Source organism: Ursus maritimus, unplaced genomic scaffold, assembly GCF_017311325.1.
Source record: "Ursus maritimus isolate PB19 unplaced genomic scaffold, ASM1731132v1 scaffold_27, whole genome shotgun sequence".
In the NCBI taxonomy this organism is placed as follows: Eukaryota; Metazoa; Chordata; class Mammalia; order Carnivora; family Ursidae; genus Ursus; species Ursus maritimus.
The window spans coordinates 6138562-6163739 of record NW_024425230.1 but is presented as its reverse complement, the minus strand read 5'-3'; the positions used below and the strand labels follow the sequence as shown (position 1 = coordinate 6163739).

Below are 25178 nucleotides of genomic sequence, written 5' to 3'. Positions count from 1 at the left end.
CTCCTGAAGCACTTCCCCCAATGAGCTGAAACCATCTAAGGGCAGGACCCCAACTTTTTTAGTTTTTAATTTATGTTCCATTAGCCTCTGTATAGTACATCATTAGTTTTTGATGTAGTGCTCAATGACTCATTAGTCAGCTTTTTATGTCTCCGCCAAACAGCATGGAACATGCAATTCAATACCTGTGGAACAATTGTTACTGTTAGCTACAGTGTTTCAAGCCATCCTCCCTCCTACCTCACAGATCCTTAACAAGATCCTGCCCCAGACTTAGAAGAGAGAAAAGGCCAACAAGCCCACTTACTGCAAATCTCACCACCTCATGACAAAGCCGCTGGCAGTCCACCAGCCTCGGCTTCAGCACAGCCAGTGACAGGAAGTCCACTGCCTCCCAAGGCAGTCCGTTTTCTGGCAGCTGGAACTGAAAGTTGCTCCTCAACTTGGGTCAAAATCTGTCACTGCTGTGGAAGGGCACAGCCAAGGACAGAGCTCTTTTTACCTCACTAGAGAACTTCTAGGCAGACATCCAATCTACCCTCTCTCCAGTTCCAAAGCATAAATCTGTACCCTACTGTCACCAGCGCGGTCAGGTAGGCCCTGCTGCTTAGTGGTTAAAGGCACAGCCTGGGAGTTGGGCTCGGAATTCCGGCTCTGCCCTTGCTAGCTGTGGGATACTGGATAAGTCACTTAACATGCGCAACTGTAGTCGTCTCATCCGGCGCATGAAGATAAGTGGGTGGCTCCCTGAGACAGCTGTTATGAGGAGTAACCTGAAAGCTATATATTAGTTAAGGATTTTAGTTGAAAGTGTCAGAAGTGTGCCTGGAGCTAGCTAAGCAAAAAGAAGTCTTTGGCTTTTGTGTTAGTTGGACTTCAAGGAAAATGGAGCCCAGGAGCCTGAACACCTTCAGAAGTCCCCCTCACTGTTGTGTCTCTGCATCTCTCTAAAACATGGGACTTCACTCTTTGGGGAAGGTTTTTTGGAACTATGACCACTGGCAGAATTACCAAAAAGGATCTCTTCCCTTAGTACCAATCTGAAAATATCCAGAGGCATTACTGTGCCCATTCTTGCAGTCTGGGGGTGGGTTATTATCCTTGCTCGCCACGCTAGAACCCACGGTGGTGTGGGGATGGGGAAGATCAACGTGTCAAAGGAGAGAGGGTACGTTTTTCAGAAGATAGTGAAACGATTCCTAGGCAGACAAAATTACTGATGTTCTCCATGTAAGTGCTCATTAAACTGTAGCTATGATGGGCACCTACGTGGTGCAGTCGGTTAAGCATCTGACTCTTGGTTTCAGCTCAAGTCATGATCTCACCGTCCTAGGATCCAGCCCCACATTGGGCTCCATGCTCAGCGAGGACTCTGCTTGGGATTCCCTTTCCCTCTCCCTCTACCCCTCCCACTTGTGCTCACTCTCTCTCTAAAATAAATAAATAAATCTTTTTAAAAAAATCGTATCTATGGTATCATAAAAACCTCATTAAGTGGTATCTAGTTCAGAGTCCACAAATCAGGTATACTATAAAAACAATTCAGGCAACCAACACAGAATTCTTAACCTTTTATTTTGCTAACTTAAAAACTTCTTAAAAGCCAAGCTACTATCACCATCATTTAATGGAGAACTTACCTATACCTAGGAAGCTGGAAGGACAAAATCTCAGAATACAGGACAATCCTTTAAATCAACTTAGTTCTATGGGAAAAAGCTGCATTTTTCTTTATTTTCTCAATTTGACCAAGGGCTGATAAAAACTTCATCCAGATCTGATGCCAGCCAGACCCTGGAAAACAGTGATGTAGGTCACTATCTTCTACTTGTCCACAGGCTTTGCTGGGATTCAGGCACACTACTCCTCCAGCTCTTTCCCCATCTAGGACAGAGCCAGGCTACCCAGCTCAGGTGCTCAGTGAACTGCTTCACCAGTCCAGCAGCTATCTGAAAAAGATGTCTGGGCCGCCTGGGTAGCTTAGTCGGTTAAGTGTCCAATTCCTGATTTTGGCTCAGGTCATGGTCTCGGGGTTCTGAGATGGAGCCCCACATCAGGCTCCATTCGGGCCCGTGAAGGCTGCCTAAGATTCTCTCTCTCTCCCCCTCCCCCCTAAATATGAACAGTTTGGCAGTATGTGCCCTTAACAAATATATACTAGAACATACGTGCACACACACATATATTTAAAAATTCAAACTCTATTGTCAAAAGAACTGAGGTGATTTTACACATATACCACATAATCATTAAAAGAACGAGATTCATGTAATGACGGGAAGATGAAGAGAAGGCCCAGTGACAGGGCACTGTATCACAATTCCAGGCTCAGATAATAATTCTCTTAAGAAATGTGGCTCTGGGGGGCACCTGGGTGGCTCAGTCATTAAGCATCTGCTTTGGCTGGGGTCATGATCTCAGGATCCTGGGATCAAGCCCCGCATCAGGCTCCCTGCTTGGCAGGGAGCCTGCTTCTCCCTCTCCCACTCTCCCTGCTTGTGTTCCCTCTCTCACTGTCTCTCTCTCTGTCAAATAAATAATAATAAAAAAAAAAAAAAAAAAGAAGAAGAAGTGTGGCTCTGGGAGACAGCAGAGACACAAGGCATAAAATAACAGTCTTCCACTACTGAATCTGAGAGCTGGCCTGTCTGCCTGTGTGCATGACTATGGTAACAATTCCAGCTGGTGTTCTAGGGGTTCTTTCATTTACTCATTCACTCAATCAGCAGCTCAATGCACTATGCCAGACATCAAGGCCACAAAGCTGAATTAGGTACAACCTCTATCTCAAGAAGGTTCATGAACCACGCAAATTGCAAATTACTAACAAAAAGCACAATCTAAATTAAATGACCAGTTTCTTCTATTTTCTTCACTTAATAAAAGATGAAGATCATTTAAAATTTAGCCTTATTAAGTTCCAAAGGAACACACAGTAACTGCACACAAACGATTCATTTCGTGTCTAATTTTCATCTGCTTGTAAAAGTTCAAACTTTGGGCAACTCAAGTAGGATATCCTTGAACTCAAGGCACTATGCCAAAGCATAACATGCAATACTATATCTCTGAACAATTACTTCTTGTTCCGTGTGCCTGTGTAAAGCCACAGGTGACTTGGCCAAATTTCCTCTTGGTTTCTGACTGTAATGAAGGCAAGAACTATATTATTAAGCCCTCTCAGTAAAAACCCTAGCCTAGCCCAGGTCTTTAGATGACCAATGCCTCAGTAACTTTCCAGCTGTCTTCCAGATTTCACAGGTAGAGTAGTAGGATGCAGGCCAAAGGAAGAGCAATGGAGGTTCTAGCGGTAATCAGACAGGTGGCTCAAGAGGGGAAGCAGGAAACAGAGACCAAAATGGGGTGGCCGGATAGAAAGAAACTGGGGAGTGTATGGGAAGGCCAAGATGAGAAAGTAAGAACAGAATGGGTGAGGAAGGAAGGCAAAAGACACACTCACCTAGGACTGGCTAAATGTTTTGTAAGAAATAGGTTAGCTGCAAACAGAACCCAGGGTACCAGAGCCATCATGTTTGCATACCCAGAGCCAATGCAAAAAAAGGTAACACGAATCAGAAGATCTAGATTTAGCTGTCCTTTCTAGGACATGTAAACCACTTACAGGCAGGAAATAAGTTCATATCTTCCCCAGAGAACTGTGACTTTTTAGTAGAAAGGTAAATTTTTGGTTAATTCTACAGAAGGCATAATCCTTCGGTGTGAAGTTCTTCCCACTCACTGATATTTAGTAACACTTTCAAAAGTATATCTTAAAAATAAAAGTCAATCCTAAAAAATCAAGCACTATCATTTATATCTAAGACCTGTTGTTTATTAATGCCAAATCATAATATCAGAAGAGGGAAATCAAGGCCTAAGAACAGGGCCTATTCAGACAAAGTAAAGGAAGCCAAAGTTCAATAGCTCACAGGCACTCACTCATTTAAGATGAGTACCTTTTCCCACAACTGACTTTTAAATGCCTAGAGTGACTAAGACTAAAACAGAGCACGCACAGGGAGCAAAGGTTACTTATTAATTCTATTGTTCACTCTCAAGAAAAGTACAAAAAATTATTTAGTACACACTGGTTGGATAAAAAGCATTAATAAAATACAGGCAAAATATTTATAACTAACTCCCATAATAACATTTAAAATAATTTTTAAGAGTTAGCATCTATAATACTGAACCACAGGCTGACTGTAATGTTTCTTCCTACTTAACATTTAAAATTTTAAAGCACAAAATTTTAAAGTTTCCATATTTGTTCAATTACTACCTGTAAAGTTCTAATCATTTTACTAGATTTAGCATTAAGTAATGACTAAGTGACAGTGGCCGCACAAATTGGTATTTGATTAGATTTCAGGTTTAAAACAGGCTTTACTGGGGCGCCTGGGTGGCTCAGTCATTAAGTGTCTGCCTTTGGCTCAGGGCATGATCCCAGGATCCTGGGATCGAGCCCCGCATCAGGTACCATGCTCCGCTGGGAGCCTGCTTCTTCCTCTCCCACTCCCCCTGCTTGTGTTCCCTCTCTCGCTGGCTGTCTTTCTGTCAAATAAATAAATAAAATCTTAAAAAACAAACAAACAAACAGGCTTTCCTAAGTATCTGGCTACTCCCGGCAAGAATCATATTAAATAACTGAATTTTCCTAATTATTACACAATTGTTATACAATTCAAAATACCAATTAAATAATACTTTATGTGCTTTAAAACTTAACTCCTATCTATCACCAATTCCTACCTCTACCTCTTAAGGTGTTCCAAGGTAAATTTTGTTCTAAACCAGTGCTTCTCCACTGGGAGGAGATTTTGCTCCCAGAGGCAAAAGACAAAAAATAAGTTTTGGCAACATCTGGAGACATGTTGGTGGTCACAACTATGAGGTGGAGAAGGGGGTGCTACTGGCATCTGGTGGGTAGAGACCAGGGACAGGATACCACTAAACATCCTATAATGCATGGGACAATCCCTATAACAAAGAATTATCAGGCCCAAAATGTCAACAGAGCTTCTGTTGGGAAACCCCATTCTAAACTGAAACAAGTAAATTTGCAAACACAGCTGACACCTTCAAAAAAACAATTGCCAAGTAAGTAGTTCAAGGTTCACTAAGCTTTGTTATTGGTATAGAGACCCAAACATAATAAAAGTTGCTTTTCATACTACTAAAATAATGACCTATTAATCATTAATGCAAGAAGTTGCAGACATGAAGGGCAAAGAGTACTCTAACCAATTAATGATTGCTTTAAAAATGAACATTTCAGGAGACAAAAAAAGAAATGAGGTATTCTCTACAGCTTTCCAGGGTTTTTACATTTTCAAGGACAAATACCAAATTAATCACTACTTCTTGTTGTTGTTTAGTTCTAACCAAGTTTTTCTGTCATCTCAGTCGTAAGATTTTTAACCGGCTAAAGTTTAACATAAATACAAGGGGGAAGTTAACCACACGGTACTAGTTGGTAGAATAATCTTGGACCACAACACATTACTAAAGCATCTGTTGAAACTCTAATGTTTACCTGGCAAAAGGACTGGCTCCAGTTTTTTAATCTTCGGTTCCGAATTAATCTTATCGTCAGTCTGAAATACATTAGCAAAATAAATCAAGATCAAAACTTTTCCTCCCCCGTGAAATACTAAAGCAATTTTTGTTTTCTAAGTGGTGACACATGCAACAGACACATATTTCCCGCGCCCCCTTAAAGTCTTTCATATGTTTTACCAGATCTTGTTAAAGATCTGTTCACTACCAACTGGGAGTCTGCCCAAAATATTAAAACTGCCTGTGCCGCTTCCAGGTGTTCACATTTATGACAGAGAGGTAACCTCTTACAGCAGATGCCCACAAGCGATGCAATCACGCTGGCGGCCACAGTGCGGACAAGTGCCAGGCGAAGAACTAAATAAACCCAACTCCAAACACTCCCTGGAGCCTCATCACACGGCAAAACTACGGATCACAGGTCTCCGGGCTGAGAATGGCTGCGGCGAAGTTTTACAAGTTTCCACCGAGTCCGTGGGGGCTCCTGAGAAGGCGCGTTTCCCCGCGCCGGGGCTCTGGCAATCGCGCGGCTGGGAATAGAGACCGCGGGAGCCTCCCGGGGGTCGGCTCGGCGGTTCCCAGGAAGCGCCAAGGAAAGGGGCGCTCGCGGGGAGGGGGTTGTTTACCTGGGGCGGCGGCAGGAGGTAGGACCTGAAGGTGGGTCTGGGAGGCTTGAGGGAGAACATGGTGTCGGCGCCTTTTCGCTCTGGCCGAGTCACAACCCGGGACCCGTCGCGGGTCAGCGGTAGCGCCGACGCCTCCCGACGCCCGGGGATTTAGAGCTCCCCGTGCGGCCGCCCAGGCCCCGTCTGCGGCTAGCCGGGCCGGGCGGACTGACGGGCGGGGACACGGCGGAGCGCCCGCCCGAGCGGGGAGGAGCCGGGGCAAAGTCGGGTCGACTCCGGCGCCGGGGCCCATCCCCGGAAGGGGCCTGGCGCCCCGCCCCGAAAGACGGTACGTGCGGGAGGGGCGGCCGGCCGCTCTCGGCCTCTAGGCCGCGCTGGTGCCGGAACGCAATGCTCGCGCCGCTCCCCGCTGCCGGGACCTCAGCGACGGCGCCGGGGGGAGCGGGGATCGGTAGCCATCTTGAGAGCGCAGCCTAGGGTCGGCGCTCCTACGGCGGCCCGCAGGGCTCACGGCAGCCCATGGGGATCTACGGCGGCCCGCGGGGGTCATGGCCGAGGCTGGAAGGGGCCGGCGACTTTGGCTCAGATCCCTCTCTATCTCGGCTGCTCCGAGCTCTCTTTTCCTGGGACAGCTCCCTGGACTCCTGCTGGTTTGTCACCCAGCTCGTGCGATCATTGTGGTTTTAAGTCGTCGGGAGGAGGCCGGGTCATTGGGGAAGGGGAGTCAGGTGGCCCGGACTCAGTCAGTCACACTGCATCCGGCGTGTGAGGGACCCGCATGGGAAAGTGGACAGGTGCTGCCAGGAGTGACCAGGATCAAACGTCCAGTGCGCTCTGTACCGCATGTGATAAAGCTCCCTTAAAGGTCTCACAATTGGGGAAGATTTTCTTCCATCATCCTGTCTGTTGTCTTTGCGCAAAGCTTTGAGGCCGGGATGTCCTAACAGCTGAGCTGACGGCTGATTTCCGTGGGATGCGCGGGCCTGGGAACTATTGGGAGATGACATTGGCAGGCAATCCAGACTCAACTTAGTTTACTAACTTTTACCCTCCTTCCTGAAATTTAATGTGGAGAAAGATATTAAGCAGGGTGCCTTCCTTTCTTTTCTTGCCCATCCTCACAGGTAAAGATACTAGTGAGCAGAAAAATTATCAAAAGCCCAGTGAGCTATCAGTGTGGGGGCCTTCAATAGGCTATAGACCAAAAAATCCACCCATTAATTGCAAAGAACGGATGAATTTCAGCATATCGAGAGCACAGGGCATTTCTTAACTCTAAACTGGAGCAGCCTTTGGTGGAAGGGGGCTAGTGATGTATCATTTTGGTTAATCAATTAGTTGAGACTTGATTCTTCTTTTTCTTTGAAGAATGAAACCCTAATCCAGCATTTTATAACTAATGTCACAAGGAAGCTGCAGTGTGGTCATATGAATCACAATCATGCTGACAACTGTTGCTAATTGAAACAGTAAAAATTTCGAAGGTTCAAAAGTTTGCTTTTTCTCTGAAAGCAATTTATCCTGGATTCAGAACCCTACTGATCTTTGTTGTTAATTTGTTTGGGTAACACATGATTTCATTTGCTCACGAACCACAACTGTACTTTAAAATGTTAAGTTCATGTGGTTATAGGTGTTAAAGACACTTGCTCACATACATTTTAAAAATTTTTATAAATAGTCTGTGACTTTTCTTCCTTAAATGGATTAAAAAAAAAAAAACTCATGCAAAAAAAAAAATTAGATTTGTGGTTACCAGAGGCAGGGGTAGGGGAGGAGGAATTGGAGGAAGGTGGTCAAAAGGTATAAACTTCTGGTTACAAGATATATAAATGTTAGGAAGCTGCAATGTGGTCATATGAATCACAATCATGCTGACAACTGTTGCTAATTGAAACAGTAAAAATTTCGAATAATGGATAGCATGATGTAATGTATAGTTAATAAAGCTGTATGATAGATAGGAAAACTGTTAAGAGAGTAAATCCTATGAGTTCTCATCACCAGAAAAAAAGTTTTTTCATTTGCTTTCTCTTTCTTGTTTCTGTATAAGTTGATGAATGCTGCCTAGACTTACTGCTGTAATCATTTCACAGTATATGTAAGTCAAACCATTATGCTGTATACCTTAAACTTACATAGACGTGTATGTCAATTAATCTCAACACTGGGGGAAAATGTGTTTTTTTCCCACAAATACTCTTCAAGCAATATGGGGGTTTTTCTTTATACTTAAATGACTTTGTGACTTGGGTTTTGTCAGGATCTACAGCTCTAAGATATGACCCTACAATTGAAAAGTAGAAAAACTGATTTCCAGATTTGTTATTAACCTAACCCTAAATTTGATGACATTTTCAGATACCTTATTGTATTAGTCTGCTTGGGCTGCCATAACAAAATATTATAGACTCTATGCTTAAACAACATTTTATTTCTCACAGTTCTCGAGGGTAGGAAGTCCAAGATCAAGGTACAAACAAGATAAGTTTCTCCTAAGAGCTCTTTGACTTGCTTGCCAGTGGTGACTGTGTTTTCATAGGCCTGAGGGTGGGAGAAAGAGGGAGAGTGAGAAAGGGAGAGAGCAAGAGAAAGAGGGAGAGAGAATGAGAGAGAGCGAGAGAGAGCACTTGTGCTCTGGCATCTCTTCTTTTAAGGGCACTGATCCTGTTGGATCAGGATCCCACCCTTAATGATCTCACTTAAACTTTATTACCTCCTAAAGGCCCTATCTCCAAATGTAGTCACATTGGCAGTCAGGGCTTCAACATATGAATTTTGGGAGGATATAGTGCAGTCCATAGCACCAGTCTTACAGCCTCATTTCAGTCCTGACCTCCTTGATACTTTGACTACCCCCTTCTTTTGGCTCTAATGCCACTATTTTGTTCTCCTATTTTTCTGACTCTATTCCATTACTGGTTCTATCATGGAGGATATTCTGTATTCCCTACAGATCACTTCGTTTCCCCTATGAAGAGGAAAAAAAAGAGGGCTAACATCTCTTGAATACCTGTTAGGTGCTAAGTATTTTATATATTCATTCAGTTACCAAATGTGTATAGAGTGCTACCCTTGTGCTAAAAAAAAAAAAAAAGTTCAGGTTGCCAAGAAGACAAAGTTCCTACTTTCATAGCATTATGGGTAGAACGATTCATAAAAAATGAATATATAACATGTCATATGGTAATAAGAGCCATGAAAAAAAAATAAAACATGGGAAGATGATGAGAGTTCTATTTTGTGATGGGAGGTGAGGTGTGGTCATGGAAGGCCTTCCTGATAAGATGACGTTTGAGCAGAGACCAAAGAAGTGAGGGAGCAAGCCAGGTAGAAATCAGAAGGAAAAGCTTGGGGACAGAGGGAATAGCAGTGCAAATGCCCTGAGGTGAGAGCCTGCCTGGTGTGTTTGAGGCCAATCGGATGATGCAGCCTAATCCACTAGAAGAGGAAGTCAGAGAGAAAGAACAGGCCAGATCTCAGAGGGCCTGAAAGTCGAGAAAAGCTTTTGCAATATTTTGAGCTGAGAGTGACATGATCTGGCTGATGTTTTGAAATCACTCCTACTGCTGTAGAGGTACAGCATGGTAGAAGCCAAGAGACTAGTTGGGAGCTACTAGAAGAGTCCAGATAAAAGAAGGTAAGGTGGAAGCAGTGGGAAAGGTAAGACATGGCTACGGATACTGTCTACAAAACTATGCCATTGCCTGCATATGTGGGCCTTTAAGATGACTATTAAGTAATTTAAAAAATCTGTTTATTGAGGGGAGATTCTGGGAAAATGAGAGCAGCAGCATTATTGTTTGGTCTCCACATAAAAACAGACAAAGCAATTCTAAAGCAAAACCAAAACCCATGGATGACATCTACAACAACTCTAAGTGACATGGTATCCCCATGATCTCCGGTACAGGCAAGTGAGAACAAAGCAATAGCAGTCACAAGATCTTTATGGTATCAGCAAAGGGAATCAGTAAGGCATCTGGAAAATTCCAAAATAGCCAGAAGGTATTCACTGGAAGGCCCATCCAGTCAAGTTGAGAAGAGCAGCTGAAATAAGAAAGGGTGTTTGTTATCTCCAAGATCATGGGAGTGCAAGGGGCTCAGGTAAGATCTGAGGAGATCGGAACAATATACCTGTAGGAGCTCTTGACACTGACCTACCAGGGCTTTCTTAGGAAAGGGGCCCATACTGAGGACAGACTTCTGGACATGGAAACAAAATTGAACCAGATAGAGACAAAGGCAAGAGGAGGTCCAGATAAAAAATAGAGGACCAGAAAGTTAAAATGTTAATACCCCACTGTAAAAGCAGAAAAAGTTTCTCTGTGAAGTTAGAAAATCTATCCTGAAAACTGACTCCTTCAAAAAGTTCAAGAAAACCCATTTCACATACACATAAGCAACAGGAAAGTATGGAAGTCAAATCCCATAGAAGACTACTGTAGTAAAAAAGAGAATAAGAACAGAATAGCACTTCTACAGACAATAAAAGCACACCAGAAAGACATGCCCACAGGGTAGATCAAAGCTAACACCCACTACTTAAAAGACACTAAGAAGATGATATGACATATGAACAAACTATATAAATCAGAGTTAGAAACAATCAAAATGAAACGAACAAACTCAGAATAGAATTAAAAATAAGAAAAAAAATACTTTGGAAATAAAGACTAAACTTAAAGAAACCCAAAGTTAGTAAACACATTTGATTATGCTTTAAGAGAAGTGGAAGATGAAGAGGAGGAAGATTTTAAAAATCAAAAGAGGTTTAAAAAAGATCAGAGAGAAAAAGGCAAATATTAAAGATAGGCAAAGGAGATCCAGCATTCAGGTAATAGGAGTCCCTGGGGGTAAAAAAGGAGGCAGGGATAAGAAAACAACAAATACTACAAACTAGACTTCAAGAAAGCCTCCTTGAAATAAAAAAAAATATGTATTTGCATCTACGCATTGAGAGAACACATTGCACCTGAGAAAACTGACCTAGAATTATTAACACTAAGACACATTCTTGTAAAAATACTGGACTTTAAAGAAAAAATAATGCAAATTTCTTTGTGTATCTAGACAAAAAGAGCAAGTGACTTAGATGAAAGAGAATTAAATTATCCTCAGACTTTTTGGCAGCAATACATTATGCCAGAAGAAAATGGAGCAACATATTTAGTATACTCAAGGAAAAAAAATGTGAGAATATGATAATTGCAAGAGATTGAAACACATCCATATGTTAAAATCCATGAGGTAATGATGGTATGAATATATATATATATTTTTTTCAATTTTTGGTCACCATTAGAGGATGATAGGGGACCAATTCAGTATCCTAAAAACTGGCAAATAAATGGAAAAGTCAATCGTTGTCCTTGCTGTTTGGTATGAACTGTACTACTATGAAACTAAATAGCAGGTGAAAGGAATCATTTCTTTATAAAGTATTCCAACTAATAAAGGAAAAAGAAATCATAGGGTAGTTTATTATGATTTTTAGCTTCCTATGAATTAAGAAACCTTAATTCATAGTGTCAAGCAGTATCAACAGCTATAGACATCCCAAAAAGAGAGGCAAATAGACATATGTGCCTCATGAGGAAGGAAGCAACACCACCCAAATAGCCTCGCTAAAAGAATTGAATCCAAGCCTGAGTAAGCCTCTAAATTCTGCCAACTTGCAGAAACAGTGAAACATGTCAAACTGCACATGAATATTCAACTAGTAAAAATCAGATTGTGGGAAACTTTGCAAGACAAAATGGCCCATGTTCTTCAACAGATAGAATAAGGAAGAGAAAGGAATGGGAGAGAGTCAGTAAGTGGGAAAAAAAATAGAGCAAAGCTCAGTTATAGTGCTAAAGGGCATGCAGGTGATGAAGCTATAATGAAATGCAAGTGTGATGATTTTAAGACATGTCTGCATTATTTTATTTTATTTTATTTTATTTTAAGATTTATTTGAGAGAGAGTGCAGTGGGGGGGGGCAGAGAGAATCTCAAGCAGACTCCATGTTGAGCACAGAGCCAGACATGGGGTTCAATCTTGTGACCCTGAGATCATGACCTGAGCTGAAACCAAGAGTCAGATGCTTAACTGACTACACCACCCAGAAAGCCCCATGTCTGCAAAAATTCTAAGCACTCCTCCCTCTCCTTGAATCTGGACTGGCCTTAGTGACTCACCTATAACCAGGAGAATGCAATGGAAGTGACTCTGCATAACTTCTGAGGCTAGGTTATAAAAATCAAAGACATTTCCTCCTCCCTCACTGGAACACTCACTCTTGGAGCCCTGAACTACTTTGTAAGAAATCTGATTTCTCTGAGGCTGCCATGTTGTGAGAAAGCCTGGGCCACGTGCAGAGACCATGCATGGGTCCCCTGGTGGATAGTCCCAGCTGAGATTCAGATCATAGCTGACAGATAAGATCCACTCTCAGACATGTGAGGGAAGATGCTTCTAGATGACATCAGCCTCCAGCTGTTGAATCACCTCCAGACACTGAGTCCTCCCAGCTCAAACACCATGAAATAGAGATGGTGGTGTGTTCTAGCCCGTTTCAGCTGGCTTGCAGGAGCCAATTGTCAGGATCTTTTCCCAACTCCACATTCAGTGATGTCACAAGGTAGCTTGCAGGTGGTCATGGTAGGAGTATTTACCCCGTAGAAATCAGCAAATACTAAATCAGGGGCATTCCTCTGTGCCTTGTCTGAATTCCTGACCCACAACATCGATGAGCATAATAACATAGGTATTTTAAGCCATCTAGGTTCAGAGTCATTTTTTTTACAACAAGGAAATGACTACTGTAAATAGATAGTGGTCACTTTTGTGGGGAGGAAGGTGATTGAGATGGGAACTTCTGAAACTTCTGGGGTAGCTGGAAATTCTGTTAATATGGGTGGTGGCTATAAAGATGTTCTTGAAATAATTAAGTCATATATTTGTTTTGTGTGATTTTCTGTGCCCTTTATAATAAAAATTTCTTTAAAATAGTCTTTTTTATGGTGGAGGTAGTAAGGAGATGACTTCAGTTTTCCTTTCCAATATATATCCAGCAAAATGTATTTTTAAAGAAGATTTTATTTAAAAAAAAAAAAAGAACCACTATTCTTTTTTTTTTTTTTTTTAAAGATTTTATTTATTTATTCGACAGAGAGATAGACAGCCAGCGAGAGAGGGAACACAAGCAGGGGGAGTGGGAGAGGAAGAAGCAGGCTCATAGCAGAAGAGCCTGATGTGGGGCTCGATCCCATAACGCCAGGATCACGCCCTGAGCCGAAGGCAGACGCTTAACCGCTGTGCCACCCAGGTGCCCCAAGAACCACTATTCTAACAGCGAAATAACCAGACTTTCCCAAATGAGGCAACCGTTAAAATCTAGCCAATTAAATCATGTCTTTGGTTAAAAAAAAAAAGATTTTGTTTTTTAAAAAATTTGAGAGAGAGAGTTCACGCGAGATAGCAGGAGTTGGGGGGCAGAGGACGAGGGAAAAACAGACTCCCCACTGAGCAGGGAGCCTGATGCGGGGGTCTATCCCAGGAACCCAGGATCATGACCTGAGTCCAAGGCAGATGCTTAACTGACTGAGCCACCCTGGTGCCCCTAAAATGCATTTTTTTAACTTTTTTTTTTTAATGTAAGCTCTATGCCCAATGTGGGGCTTGAACTCATGACCTTGTGATCAAGAGTTGCATGCTTTATCAACTGAGCCAGCCAGGTGCCCCCAAAAATGCATTTTTTCATATGAAATAACTCTCAGATGATGCTAAGAGTTAAATTTAAAAAATTTGAAACCTAACCTGTGTAAGCCTATAGAAGCCTCAAGGTGATGCAATATATATTCAGAAAATAAGCAAGCATATAGTCTCAAGGGAGAGAGCCACTTATAATGAGTTCAATTCTTAATTCCTCTTGATCAAAGTAAAAAATGAGTTTACTTTCAGCTTATACAACTATCATAACATTTATGAGTGTGCCAGAATTTATGGGATATAAAATAAAGCCTTCTTACTACGTTTCTTACTGTGTTTTACATAGAACAGAAATATGCTTATAATTTATTTACTAAGGCAATTTTTAAAAATTGTACTTACTTATTTGAAAAAGAGAGAGAACAAGAGAGGAAGCATGAGCGGGGAGAGGGAGAGGGAGAAACAGACTCCCTTTTGAGCAGGGAGTCCAATGTGGGACTCAAACCCAGGACACCGGATCATGACTGAGCTGAAGGCAGATGCCTAACCAACTGGGCCACCCAGGGGCCCTTACTAAGAGAACTTTATATTAAATGCTTTGAACATACAGAGTGTTCCTATTTTAATTGTATTAGATATTGCTAGATTTGATCAGGTTGGATATTAGTTCCTAATATGTAGTGCTCCATATTTAGCAACCTTAGAATGACAGAGTAATAATAATAGCATCAGCAGGCTGGCACAGTGCCCCACATAATAGGTCTTCAGTATTTGAGCTGTATTGAGTTGGTAGAGTGCGTAGTCATATAGTATGATTTCAGGTGTGCAAGAAAGGTCCCGGCCACAGGTTCTGAAATTCCACCTTTAGAATGTACTTCCTTTGGTCTGTCAGACTGATATCTAAAGGAAAATATCACATCCCTTTCAGCCAACACCTCTACAGGAGGCAGGTGTCACAAATCTCATGAGACTTATGGGAATGGACTTGGCCCATGGCAAGGTAGGAAAGACCTCAGAAAGGGAGGGGGGAAGCTGTGGAATGAATGCAGAAGGGGGGGTTGCAAAGATAAGCTTCGCCTTCTTCACACCCACTCTGTTTAGCAGTCATAAGTTCTCCAGCTTATTCTGAGAAACCTTTTTTTCTAGAATGTGGCAAAGGGCTGAAAGGTTTCTTGGCACCAAAAGGAAAGATTTAGGAATGAGGTAAAATGTAATGGGTTAAGCACTGGGTCAAATAACACATGTAGCAGGATTGATTAAACAGTATCTCAATGTAGCAGTAGCTTTATTAAATAAATGTCATCACTTCTTACATTTCAAAACCCCATCATTCATGCAATGGTATCCAGTGCTTTTTGATAAATTCAGCCTGTTTCAGGGATTCTAACCTGATTATTACTTCAGTCTCATTTAGTTGTTAGCTATCTCTGATCACTATCTTTATAACTAACATAACTACGTAATTAGCATAACTGCAGTGAATCTCTCTCTCCCTTTGCCAGTTTATGACAATGTGACAGTCTGAGTCTCCTATGAGAATGGGTGTAGTGGTTATTTTGTGATTATCCCCATTTCTGCCTGACCTACCTCCCCCCATGAGGTACTTCACTAAAGTAGTGGTAGGCATGTAACTGCAGGCATGAGGCTGGCCTTCTCTGTGTGCTCCAGAGATCCCTTGAGTCCTCCCAGGAGATCCTATTGCAAGATGGCAAGGGCCCCGGATCCAACTCTTAACTTCTATGAATGTTGGTGGCCTCTGCACTAGCCAGAGACGATCCCTTTCTGCCCCTCTCTGCCCCTGTTTGTATAGTCAAGAGTAGTGGTGGTAGGGGTGGCATTAAGGGTTCTAGAGAGTGGCCCCTGATCTGAGCATGGGGGTGCTCAGCAGTCTGATGGATTTTTGACTTACAAGTTGAAGCATAACACCTTGTATTCTCAGCCATGAATGGTCTCTGCAATTCTCAACAGTTCCACCTTGATGATGTATCTTTCAGGTTTTAGCCTCAGCTTTGCACAAACCATTGAATAAATAGAGGTACAATTTATTTGTGTTTGCTATCAGGGACTCCATGACAATGGAAAATGCACACTGGATACTTAATTTTTACACATGAACAAGACTCCTGGTCACCCTAATCTATTACAGTGTGATCTTTGATGTAAGTGTGTATTTTTGTCTCCACTGTGTAATTGTAAAACATAGAACATTGAAACAGAAAACAAAAACCCATAAAAATATGATGCTGATGGCTCCTTTCCACTTCTCACTTCTTGCACCTCAGTTTTCTTTTTCTTCTCCCCCTTCTTTTTTTCATGCTTGCTTCGTCTTTAATTTCTCTTTTTACGTAGCTGTTTACTCCTTTAGTAACCTATTGGTGGCACCGAAAGGCATTTCTTAGGCTACTTGGTAGAAATAAATAAAGAGAAATAAAGAGTTTGTAGAATCTCTTACTGATTAAGCAATTTAGAGATTGCTTAATAAAGAGATTGTAGAATCATTTACTGATTAAGCAATTTATCTCAACTGGAGTATTGTCACGTTCACTCCATCCTACTCCAACTAAAAACAAACTAAGTTTACTAACATATGCTAGCAAAATATTACTTTGTGTTTAGTGCATTCAATTTTAAATCTTCAAATTGCCAAACATTTTTTAATGAAAACATTTTCAGAGATTGATGATACTTAGATGACCAGGATGGTATTCGTGAATGGTTTCGATTTAAAAATCGAAGAAACAGAACATGTCAACATTCGGTTTCTGCGGAAGATTTCTCTTGCCTGGCCTTCTGTTCTTCTGTCGTAATCCCAGACACAACTGCTAAGTTGCTTACACTGCTGGCATGTCCAGGTCTGTCTAGTTTGTCCTGACTGGCTTTAGCTTTCCTAGGATGGCCGTGTAAACTTTTTGACCTTAAAGACGGGAATCCCAGAGTTTGGTCTGGTTTCACAGACAGTAAACTTTCCTTTTCAGTTCTGTCTGTGACAGCTAGAGACAAACGAGAGATTCGAGGGACCGTTTCAGACACACAGTTTTCATCTTCGGTGTCTGCGAATTGCTCTTTATGCTTGGCGTGCCTCTCAGCTTCTGACACGATGTAAGGGATGTCGGTACTGCGAGAACGTGTGATCTTTTGAACTTGGTATTTCCATTCTGTCGTCCACTGTTGAACTGTAGAGGGGCGTGCTGGGTCCATGACTGAACGGTACTCTGTACTCCAGTTGTTAACCCCACTGACCAGCTTTCGTCCACGGGAATATACAAAGCTTCTGGACTTCATTGTTTTATAAGCACTCAACGTTTCGTCAGGGTGATAGCGTGTCAACTTCACTTCTTCCAGGGGATAGGAAATCGCGCCTTCTATCTGTGTTGTTTCCACCGTGAGCTGAGGGTTTTGAAAATCTGCTTTGTTCTGTCCATGCATAACATCTGTTTGATTTACACTTGGGGGAACAGTTTCTTCCTGTTTAGAGTCTGCCTGCCTTCCATCATCTTCGGCTGAAATCCCAATATCTGGACCTAATTTCAGCTCTGAAGAGTTCTTGACATTGTCTAATGCAAGTTGACTGCAGTCTGGTGTTGCTGGCGGGCTTGTGCTGGGTAAAAGGTGAAGGCTGCCCTGACGTTCTGGTACCAGATGCATTTTTGACTCCTTCTCTTCCTTCATTCGGAAGGAACAGGCTTTTTTCCTGAATCCTGTCCCTGGTGGCATGGAGAGAGAAGCATCCTCGTAGAGTAACTCCTCTCCATTAAAATGATATCTATACATGCTGTAGCCATCAGCACTATTGATACTGCTTTGTCTTAGAAGAAAAGTTGCATCACATTCAGAAGAAGCTCGGGACCGTGTCTGTATCAGGTCAGACTTATCAATTCCTGCAAGATTTTCAAGAGCATTCACCATTCTGTTAGACAATTCTTCCAGCTGAGAAAGCCGAAGGTCAACCGTCTGTAGGGAAGTTTTCATAAAATTTTCTCTTTCGTTGATTTCTTCCAATCTCATTGACATGTTTTCAACTCTGGTGAACACAAAAGATAGTTTTATTAAGCTGAGATGACCTAAATATTAAAAACAAAAGTATAATGTTATTATTGTTATGTGATTTTCTGGTCTTTTGAGAATCATGGAGCTCATTGGGTGTGTTTTCATACTACTTCATATTTCAAACTACTAAAAATGACTGTAGGAGCATCAGAAAGTAATAGAATTACAGTTAACACATAACAGTGTGTACTAGTCAACCATTCGGGGCTCTAAGTGTCTTATGTATTCATTAATAAGTACTTAGTGAGGTACTGTTCTAGGCTGGTTTAATCCTCACAACAGCCTTATGAGGTAAGCACTATTATCATCGTCCCCATTTTAATGAGGAAATCAAGTCATCGTGTAAATAATTTGCTCAAGGTCACATGGCTGGTAAGCAGTGAAGCTGTACACAGTGTACATTTGAATGCACACAATCTATTCTAGCATTTGCTCCAGCTTTTGTCTCTTAGCTGGTACATCACATTGCCTCTGAGAATAAAGGAAGATACTAACACTTAGGTTTTTGAGGTTTGATTACAGCTGTCAGCAATTAATGGTTATGATGATGAAATTAATTAAAATCCTTATTTAAAGTTCAGGGGATTCAGAACATGAATTGTTAGTAATTAAGTACAGATTACCAGATGGTTTACTTAAGGAACAAAGGTCATTTAATTATCTGAAGAATACCACTAACTTTAAATTGCTCATTATATTTGATAATTAGCATTCCCTTAATGGGTTTTTAAAAAAAAGACCATGGTAAATTATAAATATCCACTGTTAGATTTTTAACTCCTAGAAGATCAGGCAACAACTTATGAAACCATAATGTTGTCTGAATTAAAACCTGCTGTATAGACTATGTTTCATATTTCAAGAATATGTACAATATGAATTTTTTCAACTGGTTTGTGAAATTTAACTCTGAGGGGCAGTGAAGTATGCCCAGGACCTAGCACTGCCTTCTTTTTTTTTTTTTTAAGATTTTATTTATTTATTTGACAGAGATAGAGACAGCCAGCGAGAGTGGGAACACAAGCAGGAGGAGTGGGAGAGGAAGAAGCAGGCTCCCAGCGGAGGAACCTGATGTGGGGCTCGATCCCAGAACGCCGGGGATCACGCCCTGAGCCAAAGGCAGACGATTAACGACTGAGCCACACAGGCGCCACCTAGCACTGCCTTCTAAAAGTTGAATTTGGGGCACCTGGGTGGCTCAGTTGGTTGAGGGTCTGACTCTCGATTTTGGCTCGGGTCATGATCTCGGGGTCAGGAGATCGAGCCCCTCCTCCGGCTTACACTCAGTGGGGAGTCTGCTTGGGATTCTCTCTCTCCCTCTCCCTCCCCCCCCCACATGCGTGTGTTCTCTCTCTCTCTCAAATAAATAACGAAATCTTTAAATAAATAAATAAATAAATAAATAAATAAATAAATAAATGTTGAATTTGTCCCCCAGGACTTGGTGGGGGTGGGCAGTGGGGACGTCCCAACCCTCTGGATCCTCTGAACCAGCAGTATGGTGGGCCATTCCAGCAAGTTTCCCTGCGTGAAGACCAATACTTCGGTCTGATTCTGTCATGCTTTGGTTTACTCCCACCTTCCGATCTTTTCTTAGAAACACACAGGCAGTCTCTAGGGTCACCCAGTTTGAGTCTATTTCTAGCAGGTCCTTGCTACCTTTTTACACAGCCTTATAAATCCCTTCACCTGTTCTCCTTGCTTTCCTCTTGCCTACTTCCTGAGTGGCAGCTGCTTTTTTCTGCACTACATTTCTGCTCTCCGACCGCGTCTCCTGTGCTTTCCTCACTCCCTGCTACCTCTGTGGTTACCCTTCCCTATGTTCTCCCAGAGCTGCTTTTGCCAATGCTGTGCTTCTGTTGGCCACACTGACAGCTGCGCTCTGATGTGTGGGAGGGTCCTTGGCTTCTATTCTTAACTTTTTTTTGTGGGGAAAAGTCTATTTATATGTCCCCTAGGAAACCACATCATTTGAGCAGGAAGGGTCTGGCTTCCTGGACATTTGCCACCAGGAGGACCAAGTTCACTGTGTATGAGAAGTCCTCACTTCCCGACTAGAGATACTACAGGTTCCAAGGGTTCTCTCTCCTCTTGCGTTTTGTGGACCAACAGAACTTTCACTATTAATTTACATTACTTCAATTAAGACCTGATTTTCTCTGTTAAATGTAATGTCTCCTTGCTCACTTCAAATCTGTTACCCTCGATGATTCCTTTTGTGTCAAAATCCACAATATCCTCTGTAAAGTCAAACTTGAGATCCTTTAACAAATACTACATTAGGAGATAATGCAAACTCTGTCCAAACTCTGAAAATAAATAAATAAATAAATAAATAAATAAACATAGATAAATATCTCTGGTAGAACATAGATAAATATCTCTCCTCTCAAATCTTTTGTAAGTCCCTATGTTTTTCCTGTATTACCTAATTCAGATAACAGCATGGCCAGCCACTCATACATAAAAAGGAAATTTGTTATTTGTGACAACATGGATGGACCTAGAGGGTATTATGCGCAATGAAATAAGCCAGACAGAGAAAGACAAATATCCTATGATTTCACTCATATGTGGAATCTAAAAAACAAAACATGTGAATGAACAAACAACAAAACAGAAACAGACCCCTAAATACGGAGAACAAACTGGTGTTACCAGAGAGGAGGGGAAGAGAGGATGGGCAAAATGGGTGAAGGGGAGTGGGAGGTACAGGCCTCTGGTTATAGAATAGGTCAAAGACATGAAATGTATAGCATTGGGAATGTAGTCAGTGGTATTGTACTAGTGTTGGGTAATGACAGATGGTAGCTACACTCATGGTGAGCAAAACATAATGTACAGGTGTCTCAAGTCAGCATTGTACACCTGACGTTATGTAACACTGTGCATCAACCACACTTCAATAAAAAAACAAAATAATAAGGAAATCCCAAAGTCATCTGATTCTTAAGTCTTCCTTACTACACTCTGCCTTCCTACTTCTCTAACCCCCCAGCCCCCGGCATTGAATGAACTACCAAGCCCCATGGTAGGACTCCTCTGTGGGTGTCTCTAAATCTCCTCCCATTCCTACTGCCACTCCCTTAATTGAAACTGTGGAAGAAACAATGTTTCACGATGTGGCTTAGATTAAGAAAAATGATCAGCTGCTTATTTCAAGCTTATAAACAGCTGCAGTGTTGGAGACAACAAAGTTTAAACGGTTATATCAAATCAAGGGACATTGTATTGAGGTTTTTATAGTATGTGTGAAAGGAGAGAGAAATAAATGAGTTTAAGGTCACTTATATCTGAAATGATGAACAAAAGGGGTGGATAATTAACCATCTCCTATGCTAACCATATTTTGTGACTTCCCTCAATTACTTAAGACATTTCACAAATCTTGACATCCCTACAAAGAGTGATTTCCATATCAGATGAGGAAAGACAGGCTAGCTAGGAAACACTTTGACAAGAGTCCCGGACCTGTTGACATACTGAGTGGCAGGAAAACACATAAGAGAAGTCTGTCATTTTTGATAGAGCTTGTAGCAAAACATGAACTTTCTTACTTTCTAAGTCTTAATTCTGCTTTCCTTTCAGTATGGAGTGAAATATTTTTCAGCATAGCACAGAATACAAGGGTATTCTAAGGCTAAGTGATTTGCTCTTAAAGACGTATTTCTCACATGCCATATTTCTAATTTCATATTTTCTTTTATTTTTTTAATTTCTTTTATTTCTTTTTAATTTTTCTTTTAGAAATTTTCACAAGGTAAATTGACTGTTTTTTTCTTTTGGTATTCAGTTGTATGAATCACCCATTGTGTAACTTTAAGATGTCAAATGTGTTGATACATTTATATATGGCAACATGATTACCACTGTAGTGTTAGCTAACACCTTTATAATGTCACATAATTATCCTTTATTTTTTTGGGGTGGGGAGGATTAAGATCTAGTCTTTTAGCAATGCTTAAGTTAATAATACAGTATTTTTTACTATAACCACTATATGGTACATTAGATCTCCAGGACTTATTTATCTACTGGTTGCAGATTTGTACCTTAAACAACATATCCTCAATTCCCATGGTAACCCCTGGGTAGCCACTGTTCTACTCTGTTTTTTTTTTTATGACTTTAGCTTTTTCTGATTCCACATATACATAAGATCATACACATTTCTCTTGCTCTGTTTGACTTATTTCATTTAAGCATAGTGTCCTCAGGGTCCATCCATGTTGTCACAAATGGCAGGGTTTCCGTCTTTCTCATGGCTAAATAATATTCCATTGTGTATATAAACCATGGCTTCTTTATCCATTCATCTGTTGTGGACACTTGGGTTGTTTCCATATCTTGGCTATTTCAAATAATGCTGCAATAAACATAGGAGTACATATATCTCTTGGATATCCTGTTTTCATTTCCTTTGGATATATACCCAGGAGTGGAATTACTGGATCATCTGGTAGTTCTATTTTTAAATTTTTGAGGAACCTCCATATTGTTATTCATAATGGCTGAACCAGTAAGTTTTCATTTCATACCTGGAGAATGCAGCAAGTTTATGTTTAACTTTATAAGAAACTGCCAAACCATTTTTCAGAGTGGTTGCCCCATTTTGTAGTCCCACCAGTGTAGGAGAGTTCCAGGAGCTCCGTGTCTTTGTTGGCAGTTGGTATTGTCAGTATGTTTTTATTTTAACTATTGTAATATGTGTGTAGAGTTATCTCATCATGGTTTCAATTTGCATTTCACTGATAGATAATAATGTTGAGCATCTTTTATGCACTTATTTGCCAAACTTAAGTCCTCTCTGGTGTGTCTATTCTCATCTGTTCCCCTTTTTAAAAGTTGGGTCATTTTCTCCCATCTAATTAAGTTTTGAAGTCCAGAAGAGTTCCAGAAGTTTAAGACTTTTAGAATGTTGCTCAATAGCACTGGTAGAGTGGACATCCTTGCCTTGCTCTCAGTTTTAGGGGGAGAAACCATTCAGTCTTTGCCATGTTAGCTGTGGCTTTTTAAATAAATGCCATTTATCAGATTGCAGAAGTTCCTCTCTGTTTCTGGTTTGCTGATAAGTTTCCTTTTTTTTTTTTTTAATTTATTTTATTCATTCTTTTTTTTTAAAAATCAGGAATGGATGTTGAATTTTGTGGAAATATTTTTTTCTTCACCAGTTGATATCATATGTTTTCTTTAAACTGTTAATGTAATGGTTACATGGATTTTCAAATATTGAGCATCCTTTCATTCCTAAGACAAACTCTACCTCGTTGTGGCTAGACTCAACTTGCTAATATTTGTTGTGAAGTTTTGTATCTATGATCATAAGGGCTAGTATCCTATAGTTTTCTTTTTTAGTTCTGTGTTTGGTTTTTGTGTCAGGGTCATGCTGGCCTCAGAAATAAGTTGGGAAATGACTATACCATTTACTGTATAGATGTTATAGTGGTTGTTCTGGGGACTACAAGGTGGATAGTAACATTTCACAGTCTACTTAGCATCAGTATTTTACCACTTCAATTGGATGTAAAAACATTACCACCATATGGGTCCATTTTCTGTCCACCCCTTTATGCTTTGGTTGTTTTAGATACTACATAGACACGTATTGAAACCCCCAACATTCCTTCATTCCTGATATTGCAAGTTTATTCCGGTATAGGTTCTTCTGCCTGAAGAATTTCTTGTAGTAATCTTTTTAGTGCCCACCTGTTAACAATGAATTCTCTAAGAAGGTCTTTATTTCATATTCATTCCTGAAGAATTTTTGTTGGATATAGAATTTTGGGGTTGACAGTTCTCTTTTCAGCTTTAAAACCGTGATGCTACTTTTTCCTGGCCTACTTGGTTTCTTGTGAGAAATCTGCCCTTATTTCAATAGCTGTTCCCCTATAAGTAATGTGTCATTTTTCTCTGGCTGTTGTAATTTTTTTTTTTTTTGGTCTTTTGTTTTCAGAAGATTCTAACTTGTACCTGGGTGTGCATTTCTTTGAGTTATTCCTGTTTGGTGTTTGCTAAATTTCTTTAATGGTAGATTTATGTCTTTCACCCAATTTGGGAATTTTTCATTTATTATTTCCTGAAGTATTATTTTCTGCATCACATTTTTTCTCTTTTACTGAGACTCTGATAGCACAGTGTTACACCTTTTGTTACTGTCCCATAGTTCGACGAAGTTCCTCCCCCCCAGTTTATTTACTCTCTTTTGCTCCAATTAGGTAATTTATATATCTATATCTATGTATCTATCTATGTATCTATGTATCTATGTATCTATCTATCTATCTATCTATCTATCTATCATCTATCTATCTATATCTATATATATATATCTTCAAGTTTATAGATTCCTTCCTCTGTCATCTCTGTTATGCTATTGAGCTTAGCCAGTGAAATTTTAATTTCACTTATTGTATTTTTCAATTCTAAAATTTTCATTGGTTCTTCTTTATATCTTCTATTTTTTCTAAGACTTTCTATTTTTCCATTAGCTTCAACATTCTTTGCAATTTTGTTCAAGCATTTTTATAATAGTTTCTTTGAAGTCTGTCAAATAATTCAAACATCTGTACTACCTTGGCCTTCACATTTATTGATTTTTTTTTCTCCAGGTAAACTGAATTTTCTCTGAATTCTTCAGATTCTAAGTTGTTTTTAAATTATATCGTGGACATTTTGAATATTATGTCATGCGACACAGAGTCTTGTTTAAATCCCATGAAGAATGTTGATATTTTTCTTTCAGCAATTGATTGACCTAGTTAGGCTCAAGCTGCAAGTTCCACCATGATTTTTGTGTTGTGATTCCAATTTCAGTTGAATTTTAAAAGTCTTGGCTGTGCTTTTGGAATCTTTCCTGTGTATGTAAAGCCCAGTGATCAGTTTGGGACCTTGGTAGTGGTCTACTCGTTAGTTCAGAACTCAATGCCTTTGAGATCTTTCTTCTTTTTTAATACAGACATTCACTGTTATAAGTATTCTGAGTACCGCTTTTGCTGCAACCCATAAATTTTGGTTATGTTGTGTTTTCATTTTTACTCACTTTTAAGTATTTTCTTTCTTTCTCTTTAAAAAAATTTTAAACTGTGGTAAAATACATATAAAATTTATCATCTTAACCATTTTTAAATGTACATTTCAGTGGCATTTAGTTTATTCACACTGTTGTGCAGCCTCAAAGTACTTTCTAATTTCCCTTGTGATTTCTTCAACTCATTGGTTATTTAAGACTGTGTTGCTTAATTTTCATATATT

At 40.5% G+C, this 25178-nt stretch overlaps 2 protein-coding genes across 2 annotated transcripts in view; both read right to left on the bottom strand.

Moving 5' to 3' along the window:
- Window positions 1-7905, bottom strand: part of MTMR10 (myotubularin related protein 10) — a 53366-nt gene extending 45461 nt beyond the window's left edge. Inside the window, exons 1-2 of the mRNA XM_040642668.1 lie at window positions 6186-7905; window positions 5537-5597 (exon numbers count right to left, since the gene is read on the bottom strand). Coding sequence (XP_040498602.1) covers window positions 5537-5597; window positions 6186-6245 — 121 coding nt within the window. The 5' untranslated portion in view covers window positions 6246-7905. The remainder of the gene's footprint in view (window positions 1-5536; window positions 5598-6185) is intronic.
- Window positions 7906-16486: 8581 nt separating this feature from the next.
- The window catches only part of TRPM1 (transient receptor potential cation channel subfamily M member 1), a 65965-nt gene continuing 57273 nt past the window's right edge, over window positions 16487-25178 (bottom strand). The window contains exon 23 of the mRNA XM_040642667.1: window positions 16487-17901. Within this exon, the coding sequence (XP_040498601.1) occupies window positions 16629-17901 (1273 nt within the window). The 3' untranslated portion in view covers window positions 16487-16628. The remainder of the gene's footprint in view (window positions 17902-25178) is intronic.